General features: G+C 37.2%; 1 protein-coding gene across 1 annotated transcript in view; it reads left to right on the forward strand.

The window, feature by feature from the left end:
* Positions 1–15,262, forward strand: part of Ccdc191 (coiled-coil domain containing 191) — an 89,717-nt gene that overhangs the window by 39,333 nt on the left and 35,122 nt on the right. The window contains exons 9-10 of the mRNA XM_047563408.1: positions 10,551–10,800; positions 14,511–14,971. Coding sequence (XP_047419364.1) covers positions 10,551–10,800; positions 14,511–14,971 — 711 coding nt within the window. The remainder of the gene's footprint in view (positions 1–10,550; positions 10,801–14,510; positions 14,972–15,262) is intronic.

Genomic DNA, 15,262 nt, shown 5'->3' on the forward strand with positions numbered 1-15,262 from the left:
TGGCATGAAGTATAGTCATCTGGATTGAATGGAGATCATTAAGCATGTAGTTGTCAAGTCCATCAGTTTCTGAATGTCTTTAAATGCCAGAACAAGGATAATAATAAAGGTGAATTCTGGAAGTTTTTTCTTTTTTAGTGAAAGTGTGTCTTAGTCACCCTTTCTGCAGTGTGCTGGGTGAAATCTTCAGTGTAGGGGGTAGGAGTAGTAGGTGAGGGGAAAATAGGTTAGTGTAGGAATCTCTTCTATAATTTGTTTCCAGAATCTCAGGGCCCAGTGATTGATACAAGGAATTGGGACAGTTGCTTACTGAAAAATGAGTGATGGCAGGATTTGTTGGACAAAGCAGGCAAACTGGAGGTGTTATAATGTGGAAGCAATGTGAGTGAGGGCATAAAGTGAATAGAAACTGAGATGGCAAAGTTGAAAGCAGACTGTGAGATTTACATGCTAGAGGAAATTTGTAGAAGAAAAATCTGGAGAATTTAGGATTCCATTCCAATTAAACTGTTTAAATATAAAAGCACTAAATGGGGATTTCATAATAGCATGACGTGCCAATTTTTTTTAAAAAAAGATCTCCTCAGAACTTTGCATCTCATATCTGTGAATTATTTTCAGGTGTCTATTTTTAAATGTTCAGAATGGGCACCAATTTTTTATAACTACCAGAGTTAGAAAATATTTAACTTATAATAATTTTTTACTACAAAGCTTTAGATCAAAAAATATCCTAGATCAGGAAGGCACCTCAAGAATTGTCTGATCTAGCCTCTCATTTCACAGATGATGAAAAGAAGACCCAGAGAGAATAAGTGACTCTGCCGATCCCAAAGCTAAGAGTAGCTAGTCCAGGACTAGAGCCCTATCTTTTTGATTCTGAGTCAGATACTTTTTCCTATATCATACTATTAAAATAAACAGTGTCTAGGTTATGATTCCCTAATACAACCCATCTTTTTCAACTATTTTGCAATTTAGATTATAACAGATAAAAACTAAGATGGATAAATTATTAAATGACAGGTCATCCTAGAAACCTGAGAAAAAAGAAGCTATTCTACCCAGACTTTCCTTCATGCCACTTTCCTCCAAATCCCTGGCTCTCTGCGTGTTGGTAGTTTTCAAGCCTTTTTTCTTAATAGTGATCTCAAGGAAGAGGAGAGAGCATTTATTAAAACAAGTTCATCATATAGAAACTTAACTCTTACCACACTGACTTGGGGCCCCATCCCCTGGATATCCTTGAAATAATTTGTTATATATGTTATTCAGATATTAGCTGAGCCTCATCCTCCATCTCCTGCACCCACATTGGTTTTGTCCCCTGAGATTTGCTCTCACTGACCTTGTCCCTTATGCAGGGCTTAGCATTGCAGACTTTTTATTTATTTATTTTTTATTTTTTAATTCTTCACACTTTCTCTCTGAAACAACAAAAATCCCTTTCTTCTTATTCATAATTTAGCAACCATCTTTTCTTATTGAGCCTGTGTTCAGAGTCTCACCTCCACTCCAAGGGTTCATCCATTTCTTTCTTCTAAAAATGCATCTTGTTTTCCCTAATAGGAATTATGGACACTATTTTTATCTATCTCTTTTCTTTTAAAAGTAAGTATTATAAATAATAGTATTATAAAATTTTAATATGAAATCATGACACAATTTCAACATTAACAAATATTTCCAACCCAAGGATTAATTTCTCTGGGTAATAAAACAAACTTCTAATATTTACAAACCTTTGACACAGTAATATTGAAATTTGAACTGTACTTTCAGTTCCTTAGCATGCTTTGCAAATTGGTTTCAGACCTTCTATTCCTCCTCTTTCCCTTCCTCCTTGAATTTACAGCCAGCCCTAGAGAAAACTAGGGAAAAGCAGGATTTGTTTTCAACATTCTCTGCCAACCTTTCTTGAGCCCTGCTTCCCACATTTCTCCATTTTTCCTTTGGAAGTATCTCTGCCCTTCCCTGTATTAACCTCCGTAACCTCTTCAGTCTTGCCCTCTCTTGCACAGATGTCCTGGGCCTTGCCTGGAGCATGCTTTTTGTCTCTTTGTCCCCCCTTACTCTTTGTTTCTGTAATCCTCAGTTGTCAGGCATTCTTCATTTCCAGCACTCCTAATTTCAGCCTTCTTTGGGGCAGTAATTTATGGAGTGCCTCTGTTAATCATGTTCAGTTGTCCTTTCCTCTTTGCTCACCTGGTATCCATGCCACCATCTGCAACTGATAAACCTCCTGATATATCTATCTGAGAGGCAGGAGGACCAGACTTATATTGCCTGACTTACTTTAAAAATTCTTTAAAGCAGAATTGCCTTATCTTCCGCTTTTCCCCTGGGGGCTGCCTAGTGCATTATTGAATGCATTAGCTTGCTCATGCCTATTCCTGCTGAACCTGCTCATCCCAAATGCAGCTGTTCTTGTCACTGCAGCTTTTATGTTCTACACCAGATTTCAGCACTCAATCACATCACTAGTATATGTTTTTTTATTATTTCCCATTCCCTTTTTTAAAAATTCAAGACTTTTTTTAGACATCTGATAGTCTTGCCCTAAGATAACATTATTACCTTATGTGTGAATTTTGTTTTATATTTTCAGATTCTTTTTTTATTGAATTAGATTCTGAAAATAAAGTTCTTTTAGGTTAGGCAATGTAGGGCTTATTGACACCATTTCTGAGGCTGAATCTACATCTTAGAAACTTCAGATGCTTGCCTGTGTCCCAGATCTGGTTAGTGTTCTTCTGACTTCTAGGTTCTAAATTATGCACTTCTCATTTGAGGTGTGGATCCTGGGTAGCACAGTTCACACATTTCCTTTTTAAACCTTTTGTATTTTATGTTCTTAGGTCTGCAGAGGCAGCCTTCCTCTGCATGCCTGCATGCAGTTATACAATTGTGATGATCAATTTATATACTCTTGCTAGAAATTTTCTGATTTTAGCTTGCAAGCATATTGGGACAGGCTGTTTTCCATAAGAGAACTCTGTCCTTCATTTTATAATTATCTGGAAACTATGTCTGAAACCATTTCTTTAAGTGAAGTTACTCAAGTAAATTGCATATGACTAAGGTTTTAGGAAATTTGGGGTTTTTTGTTTTGTTTTGTTTTGTTTTGTTTTACTTTTAGAATTATTAATGGTTTGTGTGTCATCTTTTAAAAAGTATAGAAACTGCCTTATGTGGAACATCATTACTCTACTAAAATGAACTGCAAGGCAGCAGGAGTGGAGTCAGCCTTGTCTCTGGATTCCTAGCTTCTCTGCTTCTGTCCATCATCTGAACCCACAAATATAGGCATCTTAACTACATTTTCAAATCTCTACATAACCATTATAGAGTGCACTCTAAGCACTACAGTGAACATACATTTTTTTACTCTTTTTTTAAAAAACATTTTTAGTCTCATTGTAGTTACAGAAATGTTCTTCTCTTTGCCTTTTCATAGTGTCCAAATAATCTTTTCCCTGACAGTCAAATACCCAGTGCTGATTTTGGCTGTTTATGCTGTAAAAACAAGAAATTAGCACATCAGGTAAATTTCACACTCCTTCTTGAGCAGATTGATGTAAATTGAATTTCACATTAATCAGAGCAGTGTACTTCTATCCTGTGGAAATTTATGATTTTTTACTCACTTAAAGAAAGTATTAGGGCTGGGGTTGTGGCTTAGCACTTGCCTAGGATGTGTGAGGCTCTGGGTCCAATTCTCAGCACCACATATAAATAAATGAATAAAATAAAGGTATATCCACATCTAAGAAATTTTTTAAAAAGAAGAAAAGGGATTATAGGGCTTTTTTTGTTTCTCTATACAATGGTATTTTTAGAGCTTTGTTCTTACCTGCATCATTTTCTAATTTATTGTTTTTATTCTAAAGTTTTTAATTCAAGATTATTCTGTTTCAAATACTTACTTTCCATTAAAGTAAAATATTATATACAAATATTTATTATAACCTACAGTATACTTTTATTATAAAAACCACCAATCACCAAGTATTTTTTTGAGTACGTATCATCAATGCATTATAAAGATCAATTAGATATAATGAAATATGCTATTAGCAGATGGCTTAGCTGGTTTTCTGCTGCTATAACACAATACCACAGACTGAATAATTTATAAACAATAGAAGTTTATTTGGCTCATGGTTTGGGAACCTGGAAAATCCAAGAGCGTGGTACTGGCATCTTGCCAGGACTTTTGTGCTTCGTTCTAACATGGTGGAAGGACAAACAAACATGCACATCAAAGAGACAGGAAATCAGGACAAACTCATCCTTTTTATCAGGAACCCACCCTCTAGATAACTAACCTACCCCCCTCTACCTTCTCTACCCCCTGTGATAAGAGCATTTATCTATTCCTGAGGGCCCAGCCCTTTATGGCTTAATTACCTTTTAAAGGTCCCATTTCTTCATACTGGTTATAGTAGTGATTAAATTTTAGCATAAAATTTTAGAGGGTATATTCAACCCATAAACAGCAGAGTTGCTTATTTCTTAAAGAAATGTAAGTTTAGAACAGAAATATCAGTGTACCTCTGATATAAAGGTAAATACTATTGAATGAAACTTGTTTGTTTCAGTTATATATTATATATTTTTTTGTTTCCTTTACACACAAACTGGTATATTGAGTCACAGCATGACTTTTTTTTTTAAACTGTAGGTGGCATTCAAAAGAGGTTTAAAAGTTATATAAGCATTAAGGATTTTAGAAATGTTCTCCTGACTCATTGATTTTAGAACTTTATGATTTTCTTGATATGACCCCAAAGAGTCCATGAGAATTAAGCATTTTATATATATTTAACAGAAATTTATGTGCATGTTATAGAGAACTTAACACAAGTCACCTTTACAAGATAAAATCAAGTACACATCTAAACAATATTAGATTTTAAACCCCCAGATTGATCCCTAATGCCATGTAATAGGTTCCAAGCTTCCAGATCACTTTTTCAGGAATAACCTTCCACTTGTAGGTAGATCTGAGAGACATCTGCTTTGGTTCTTTTTTTTTTTTTTATTGTATACAAATGGGATACATGTTGTTTCTCTATTTGTACATGGAGTCAAGGCATACCATTTGTGTAATCATATGTTTACATAGGGCAATGATGTTTGATTCATTATTTTTTTCCCTTCCCCCCCACCCCTCCCACCCCTCTTTTCCCTCTATACAGTCCTTCTTTCCTTCATTCTTACCACACTCCTTATCCCTAACCCTAAACCTAACCCTAACCCTAATGCTAATCCCTTCCACCCCCCATTATATGTCCTCATCTGCTTATCAGCGAGATCATTCGTCCTTTAGTTTTTTGAGATTGGCTTATCTCACTTAGCATGATATTCTCCAATTTCATCCATTTGCCTGCAAATGCCATAATTTTATCATTCTTCATTGCGGAGTAATATTCCATTGTATATATATGCCACAGTTTCTTTATCCATTCATCAACTGAAGGGCATCTAGGTTGGTTCCACAATCTGGCTGGTGAATTGAGCAGCAATGAACATTGATGTGGCTGTATCTCTGTAGTATGCTGATTTTAAGTCCTTTGGGTATAGGCCAAGGAGTGGGATAGCTGGGTCAAATGGCGTTTCCATTCCAAGCTTTCTGAGGAATCTCCATACTGCTTTCCAGAGTGGCTGCACTAATTTGCAACCCCACCAACAATGTATGAGTGTTCCTTTTTCACCACATCCTCGCCAACACCTATTGTTGCTTGTGTTCTTGATAATCGCCATTCTAATTGGAGTGAGATGAAATCTTAGGGTAGTTTTGATTTGCATTTCCCTTATTACTAGGGATGTTGAACATTTTTTCATATATCTGTTGATTGCTTCTACATCTTCTTCTGTGAAGTGTCCATTTCCTTAGCCCATTTGTTGATTGGATTATTTGTATTCTTGGTGTAGAGCTTTTTGAGTTCTTTATAGATTCTGGAAATTAGCGCTCTATCTGAAGTATGGTTGGCAAAGATATTCTCCCACTCTGTAGGCTCTCTCTTCACATTGCTGATAGTTTCCTTGCTGAGAGAAAGCTTTTTAGTTTGAATCTTTCCCAGTTGTTGATTCTTGCTTTTATTTCTTGTGCTATGGGAGTCCTGTTAAGGAAGTCTGATCCTAAGCCAACAAGTTGAAGATTTGGACCTACTTTTTCTTCTATAAGATGCAGGGTCTCAGGTCTGATTCCGAGGTCCTTGATCCATTTTGAGTTGAGTTTTGTGTAGGGTGAGAGATAGGGGTTTAATTTCATTCTGTTGCATATGGTTTTCCAGTTTTCCCAGCACCATTTGTTGAAGAGGCTATCTTTTCTCCATTGCATATTTTTGGCCCCTTTGTCTAGTATGAGAAAATTGTATTTATTTGGGTTTGTGTCCATGTCCTCTATTCTGTACCATTGATCTACCTGTCTATTTTGGTACCAATACCATGCCGTTTTTGTTACTATTGCTTTGTAGTAGAGTTGAAGATCTGGTATTGCAATACCCCCTGCTTCGCTCTTGCTACTGAGGATTGCTTTAGCTATTCTAGGTTTTTTATTCTTCCAGATGAATTTCATAATTGCTTGCTCTATTTCTGCAAGGTACATCATTGGGATTTTAATTGGAATTGCATTGAATCTGTATAGCACTTTAGGTAATATGGCCATTTTGACAATATTAATTCTGCCTATCCAGGAACATGGGAGATCTTTCCATCTTCTAAGGTTTTCTTTAATTTCTTTCCTTAGTGTTCTGTAGTTCTCATTGTAGAGGTCTTTCACCTCTTTTGTGAGATTGATTCCCAAGTATTTTATTTTTTTCGATGCTATTGTGAATGGGGTAGTTTTCCTAATTTCTCTTTCTGAAGATTCATCACTTATGTATAAAAATGCATTGGATTTATGAGAATTGATCTTGTAACCTACTACTTTACTGAATTCACTTATGAGTTCTAAAAGTTTTCTGGTGGAATTTCCAGGTTCCTCTAAATATATAATGATGTCATCAGCGAACAGGGATAGTTTGAGTTCTTCTTTTCCAATTCGTATCCCTTTAATTTCTTTGGTTTGTCTAATTGTTCTGGCTAGAGTCTCAAGGACAATGTTGAATAGAAGTGGTGAAAGAGGGCATCCCTGCCTTGTTCCAGTTTTTTAGGGGGAACGCTTTCAGTTTTTCACCATTTAGAATGATATTGGCCATGGGCTTAGTGTAGATGGCCTTTATAATGTTAAGGAATGTTCCCACTACCCCAATTTTTTCTAGTGTTTTGAGCATGAAGGCATGCTGTATTTTATCAAATGCTTTTTCTGCATCTATTGAAATAATCATGTGATTCTTAACTTTAAGTCTGTTGATATGGTGAATGACATTTATTGATTTCCGAATGTTGAACCAACCTTGCATTCCTGGGATAAAACCCACTTGATCGTGGTGCACTATCTTTTTAATATATATTTGTATGCGATTTGCTAAAATTTTGTTGAGAATTTTTGCGTTGATGTTCATTAAGGATATTGGTCTGAAATTTTCTTTCCTTGATGTGTCTTTGTCTGGTTTAGGTATCAGGGTGATATTGGCTTCATTGAACGAGTTTGGGAGGGTTGCCTCCTCTTCTATTTCATGGAATACTTTGAGGAGTATTGGAATGAGCTCTTCTTTAAAGGTTTTGTATAACTCGGCTGAGAACCCATCTGGTCCCAGACTTTTCTTTGTTGGTAGGCTTTTGATGACCTCTTCTATTTCATTGCTTGAAATTGGTTTATTTATGTTGTGTATGTCCTCCTCGTTCAGTTTAGGTAATTCATATGTCTCTAGAAATTTGTTGATGTCTTCGAGGTTTTCTGTTTTGTTGGAGTATAGATTTTCAAAATAGCTTCTAATTATGTTTTGTATTTCACTCGTGTCTGTTGTGATGTTTCCTTGTTCATTCCGAATTTTAGTAATTTAAGTTTTCTCCCTCTTTCTCTTTGTTAGTGTGGCTAAGGGTTTATCAATTTTGTTTATTTTTTCAAAGAACCAACTATTTATTTTGTTAATTTTTCCAATTGTTTCTTTTGTTTCAATTTCGTTGATTTCGGCTCTGATTTTAACTATTTTCTGTCTTCTACTACTTTTGGTATTGGTCTGCTCTTCTTTTTCTAGGGCTTTGAGCTGTAGTGTTAAGTCGTTTATTTCTTAAATTCTTAAATTTGGCCTTTTCATGATATCCCATAATTCTTGTAGATTCTGTTCATGATTTCTTACCATCTTCTCTGTTTGGCCAACTTTGTTTTCAAGATTAAATAATTTGTTTTCAGTGTCTGAGGTTCTGTCTTCCAGGTGTTCTATCCTATTGGTTATGCTTTCTATGGAGTTTTTAACTTGGTTTATTGTTTCCTTCATTTCAAGTATTTCAGTTTGTTTTTTTTTTCATTATCTCTAACTCTTTATTGAAATGATCTCTTGCTTCCCGTATTTGGTCTTTTAACTGTTGATTGGTACGATCATTTAATGCCTGCTTTTGCTCTTTCATCTCCTCCTTCAATGCCTGCATTTGCTCTTTCATCTCCTCATTTGCTTCCCTGATTGTTTTAATTATGTACATTCTGAACTCCCTTTCTGACATTTCTTCTGCTGTGCTGTCATTGGGTTTTATTGATGTAGTATCTAGGTTTGTTTGGGACATTTTCTTCCCTTATTTTCTCATATCGGTCAGCTGTCAGTGGGACCCTGAGATATTGCAGATTTCCTCTATTGGCTTATAGGGTCCCGGTAGATTTCCAGTGTATCACCTCCCAGCCTTCAGTAGCCTGAAGTCTTGGAGGAACTTGATAATGCAGTGCTTCCGAAGAAAGCTGCCCCTAGTTCCCTACTGGTTCCAGGGCTTGGAGCTGGCTCTGTGAGGAAAGGCTCTCACTGGGGGCCTGCACCGTGCAGCTGGCCGTGTGGGAGGAGCCCACCGCCGGAGTGTGGAAGGCTACCTGGGGAAGACTCTAGCTGCCCTGCCCTGCTCTGATAAGCCACCCCTATCTGTGCCTGCCGCCCAGGCCAAGTTTCGCCCAGTGGGGGAGACTCACCCCGTGACTCTATTTTTGTCCAAGTCTCTCAATGCCTCCCCTTCTTGAGTCCTGGGTTCTGGAGCGACTGGAGATGCAGTCACCCTCTAGGCCACCATCTTGGATCACCCCGTGGAAAGAGCCTGCGGCCAGAGTGGGCAGAGCCGCCTGGAGAAGTCTCTGGCTGCCCTGCCCTGATCCCAGAGGCTGCTTGCAGATTGAAGCAAGCAATCTTCAAGCAAGTCACAAGTCTCCGTAGGCTCGGGGACTTGTGGCTGGCTCTATGTTGAAAGGCTCTCACTGGGCGATCTGTTCCGAGAAGCTAGCCTTGAAAGGCGCCTCCCACCACAGGGGGCCGGGCTGCTTGGGTAAGTCTCTGGCTGCCCTGTCCTGGTCCCTGAAGCTGCTTGCGGGCCGGAGTATGCCGCGCTGGCTCCGGGACTTGGAGCTTGTTCTGATCAGAAAGGTTCTCACTAGGAGGCCTGCTCCGAGAACCTGGAGAAGCTGGCTGTGTGGGAGAGGCCCACCGCCGGAGTGCGCAGGGCTGCCTGTGGAAGACTCTAGCTGCCCTGCCCTGCTCCGATAAGCCACCTCTGTCAGGGCCTGCCACCCGGGCCGAGCATTACCCAGTGGGCAGTCTCACCCGTGGCTCTATTTTAGTCTGAGTCTCTCAATGCCTCCCCTTCTTAACTCCTGGCTTCTGGAATGACTGGGGATGCAGTCACCCTCTAGTCTGCCATCTTGTATCGCCTGCTTTAGTTCTTGACTAGCTGCCACCAAAGTGTCTCCTAGTAAAGATTTCACTCACTTCTCCTAATATTTATAAAGTTTCTGGGAATGAAAGAAACTTTTCCTCAGGAAGAGTTAGATGATGAGTTTCATGAGAGCAAGTGCCCGGTCTTTAACTTTCATGGATGTCTAGTATTAGCAAGCATTTTCACAATACTGTCATTCATTCAGTTCAAAGGTTTTAAATGAATCCTTCTCTTTAATGATCCATTCCCCTACCAAGTCTTTCATTTACAAGACCTACTCTCATAGTTTTATCTATACTTTTATAAGTTATACTTAATTACTGACAATTCATTTAAGTGACAAAGTTTTGTTTCTTTTCCTTTCTCCCAAACCTACCTTCCTTAACTTTCCAGTTGAATCTCTCTCCCTCATGCATTCCTGTTTTTAAAATAGTTATTTATATACCTATTCTTTTTGCTCCTTCCCCTCCAAAAACTGTCAGAAACCATTTCATGGTTATCAAAAAAATTAATATTCCTTTGTGACATGATAGAACAGAACATTCATCTTTTTTCTTGAAGGTACTGTTTTGAGGTGCTGATGCCTTCCATGCTGAGACCCTTTGCACTGGCGAGTTTTAAAGCCATTCCTTTTGCTTAATCTAAAAGGATAAGCTGGACTTCTGGGACTTCCTTGGACTTGTGTTTCATTTATGTTATCAACTAACAAAGTAAAAATGTCTTCTTTATTTTAATGAAAGTGCTTTGTTGTTTAGAAAACAACAACTGGCCACTGAGTATAACCGGAAACGAGTTCTTCAACACTGCTTTGCAGAATGGCATCATTGGTATGGTGCAGAGATCCTAAAGAAAGAACTTGCTCGAGCAAAGGAGGAAACTAGGAAGAAAATGGATGAGCTGCTGAAGGCAGCATCGCTAGGCAAACTCAGTACAAGTGGGTCATCAGGCATCTGTGTACCTGAGGAGGCAACAGCCATGGTAGACTCACCAGTAAGAAATATAGAGGTACATTGCTTTTTCTTTGATTGGTATTCCTGCTCATTAAACACTTGCATTTGAGCTTTGCACTTTTACAGCCTGGAGTATGTCAGCCGAGGTCAGATTGCCTTGTCTAGGTTATCCAATGGTTAGGAAAGCTACAGTGCACAAAGATTACCTTCCAGACAGTGTTTATTTTCTGGAACTGAATCTTCCTTCTGTAAACACATAACAACTTTGGTGTAGCTCGAAGTTGGTAAAGATATATTATAGAGAAGGAATTTATAACAACTAAGTTAAAGACTGCTTTAGGAAGAGACAGATCAAGCACTGTTTACAACTCCTTAATTCCTCTTATTTTCTTATTTGATCTTCACATATTTTCTTTCTAAATGAGCTTGTGACTTATAAGAGAGGAATTTAAACATTTTAATTTTTCTAATTATTATAATTAGTACATATAATAAAGTACATATGTACTAATTATAGTAATTTGGTAGAAGAAAATCACAGAGAAAAAGAAAGTAATCTATAATTCCATCATCTGGGTAACTAATAACATGGAAGTATAGCCATCTAGTCTTTCTATTCAAGCATATGCAAATTTGTCTTCGTTAATATTTTATTTAGCTTTTAAATTTGCTTCTATCAGGTCATTGAGGAAATCTCTGCCATAATTCAGGAAAAGGATGACTATGGTCTTTTTTTTTAAATGCTAATGTAATTATTTTTTCTAAATAACTATTTTGCATTTTTAAAATATAACATGAGAATTTCTTATGCTATTACATTAGCAATGAATAGTTGTGACTGAAAATATACTTCAAAATGAGACCTACTAAATCAGAACTCCTGTGTGTGGGGCAGCTGTGTGTTCTTTTAAAGTTCTGCAGGTGAACCTGGTGTATACCCCTTGTTAAGGACTACTATTCTGTGCCATTGTTTTGTAATAACTACATGACATTCTACAATGGACCATAAACAAGAATCTGTTAGCTCATCTGTTGCTGGAATTCAAGTTGTTCCCTGTTTGCTACTATTTTAAATTGGGCTTTAGTAGCTAAATCTTTGCATATACCCATGAAGCTTTACTTAGTATAAATAATTAAAATTAGAAGGCATGTTTTCTTTTCATCTTATTATTGTTTCATCATTTGCATTTCTTTGATGGCTAGTGAGGTTAAAACATTTTTTTAAAGCAGGTGATGTTTTATTAACTGACCAGATTACAAAAATATGATGGTAGATACCTTAGTTCATTCTTCTAATAAGTCTGTTGATCTGGTCTTCCCTGTTGCCAGCATCTCCACCTTCTATAAAATGGGTGGTCTTTTTCTTCATTCCACTTCTTGGAGAAGATAATTTGAAGGGCCACAGGTTAAAACATTTTTATATTGGATATACAGATATATATGAATATAGAAAGATACAGAGTAACTTGTCTTTTCCCTTTGTTGATTTTTCTATTTGACTACATTTCTTTTTTTTTTAATTATAGAAGCTCTTTATATTTTTAAGACTATAGATGCTTTTTATTACATATTACAAACATTTTTTTCCATTTCCCCATTTGTCTTTTGGTTTAGTTATGGTGTTTGATAGTATGCCCAGTTGTTAATTTTTTTATAAAGTCACTTATGTTTTGTCTTTCCTCATTGTAGTTGTCTAGTTTAGAGAACCTTTTGGAGAAGGTCCTCTACCTCCTCACCTCCTCCCTCCTCATAATGCTGTTAAGTACTTAACTCACAGACATGTGAAATTAAATTGGACACTGGAGGGCTGCAGCCTCATTTTTGACCCTGATTACTGCTAGCAAGTAGGCTGCTTTTAATTTAAGCTCAGTTAGTCTCTCAGTAAAGGGGGAGCATAAGATGCTTATTAGGACTTACCTAACATTTTGGTTCCTTCCCCTAGGCAATTTATCTACCTTTATGTCAGTTAGATAACATTATCTCCAACGAGGTCCAAGAGAGACTTGTAACCTAAGAAGTAGCAGATGCATGGAACCTTTTTCCTTACAAAGTTCCACTGTTCTTATCTTTAATTGAAAAAAGTCAGCAGGAAATATTTTTTACCTGTACAGAACAGAAAACACACACATTCACACTCTCTCTCTCTCTCTCTCTCTCAAAAATGCTTCTAAACCTCTGAAATCAAGAACAAAAAAAAGTGTCAAGAAAGGATGATATTGTAAGAATAGAACAAATGAAAATAGAAGGCTATAATGAATCCTGTCAGTTACAAAAAAATTTTCCAATCTAGAGTAAAACAAACAAATAAAAACATAAACTCTGTAGTTACATGTTCATTAATCATGCAGTCCTAGGAATTTATATACTAAGAACAAAGAACACACATCTTACACCTCTAAATTTTTCAAAACTATTAGTTTATAGGTGATTTTCTCTAATTAGGCCAGGCTGTTCACTCCTTTTCTATTATATACAATGTGTACCATTAAGCTGTTCTTCCATTCTCTTGTTTTTTAACCTAAAATGTTACCATGATCCAAAAGAAATCTTGTTGCTATACTCAAGGCTTTTACATAGTCTTGCTGGGTTAATAACATGTCATTACCACAAAGTTTAAAAGAGTCTAAAACATATACCCTGCTTGATGCTAAATTACATAAGCAGGTATTCTCATGAGTAAATGCCCACTGACATTTCTGAAATAAAAGGCTATTTTTAAAAGTCTTTTAACATGTCAAAGTTTCCATATATCACGTTTTTCACTTCAATTAAGTCTATGGAACACATTTCTATCATCATGAAAAACATTTTTGAGTACTTAAAGGTGGCAACCTGTTTAGACTTAAAAGCTTCTGATATTAGATAGCTCATGGTATTTTTCTCTTTATGCCACTGAAGATGGTAGAATCAATAGCAGATCAGACCGTAGATCATAGACTGAAACCATTCAGAAGAGACATTTTAACTTGACATTATTTTGGTCAGGACAAGTTTTGCTGATTATGAATGCTCGGTTCCTTCCTTTCTGTTTAGAACTTGTAATTGCATATAATAGCTCAGTCTATTAAATGAAATTTACATGATAAAGCTTTGAAACTGATTAAGTCATATGCTAATACAAAGTAGCTAGGTAATATTACTCTTATGCAATACAGATACTTACCTAGTAATCCAGGGCTTCCAAATACTTCTCACAAATAAATGGTTCAATACTTCTCACAAATAGCTGGAGACTAGGTTTTCAGCTAGGCTTAATGCTGCAGAAAATAAATACCTTATACTGAGGCAAAGAATTAATTTACCAGTGGCAGGAGAGGCATCAGAACAGAGCTAGTATTAATTTATATTCTTTAGTTTTTAAACATCCTTAAGAAAGAATATATCCACAAAATTTTCAAATTTCTGTAAAATTTGGAGTCAGTTCTTGCACAAAAATTCCCACATATTTATCTGGAGTAATAGCCTAATTTACAAGTGAGCTATTCACATTAATTCATAAGAGAACATTTTTTCCTGTTGCCAAGGTTTTCGCCCCATGCAGTGGTTCCGACAGCTGTAGCCACTTTCCCACCCACTCTTCATGGTGAGCAACTTTGCACATTCTAACAGGCTCACAGAGCCAAGGCTGTTGACCTTTGGTATAAACAGGCCAGAAGTATAGGGCAACTCTACCTGGGGTGTGGGACAGTTGTGCCTTGAACAAAACAATGCTGATAGAAGAACTTCTTTAAATAGTTGAGCTATGACATATTCTTTTTCTCTTAGGTGACTGCTGTGCCCCCTTTGTCTGAAAAGTCATCCTTGGAGAGCAATGGTTGTATGCTCAATCATTCACCAGGAAGAACAACAATGGGTAACTTGCAAGGTTCCCTTCAGAATGACCCTCAGAACATACCTGACAGTAAGCAGCCCAAGACCCTGAATGTTGAGCTCTCTGAACAGCCAGGCAGTGAGAATAAACTCAGAACCACCAGGCACAAAGCAGAACCAGTTTGTGTGTGGCATTTCTGCAACCGCCATGTCTTCCAGCAACAGCTGATTGAGAAGCAGAAGAAGAAGCTTCAGGAACAGCAGAAAACCATTCTTGAGTTGAAGGAAAAACAGCGGCTGGCAGAGGCTCAGTGGGCAGTTAAGCATGCTGCTGTAGTCACGGATGCCCAGAACCGCCTTCTATTAAAACCCCAAGGGACAGAAGAACCAAAAGAAACCTGCCAGATGCTTCCGAAGTATGTTGAATTAAAACAGTCTTTGGACTTGTTTTATGGGGTTCTTCACTTTGAGATAGAGAGGTTTCTAAACTCTTTTGCACTACTTCTAAACTCCATAATCTTTTCTTTCATTGTACACTGTCAAAGCAAAGAAACCTCACATGTTGTGACTTATACTTGACAGTTATAAACAGATATTTCAGGCAAGTGGTTGCCTATAAGGTTCCAGTTTCACAGTTAGCATTTGGGTCATGGCTGCCTTTGTCTGAGGAACTCTCTATCTACATGGTAAAAGAGAAAAATGCTTAC

The sequence above is a fragment of the Sciurus carolinensis genome, chromosome 9 (assembly GCF_902686445.1).
Source record: "Sciurus carolinensis chromosome 9, mSciCar1.2, whole genome shotgun sequence".
NCBI lineage: Eukaryota > Metazoa > Chordata > Mammalia > Rodentia > Sciuridae > Sciurus > Sciurus carolinensis.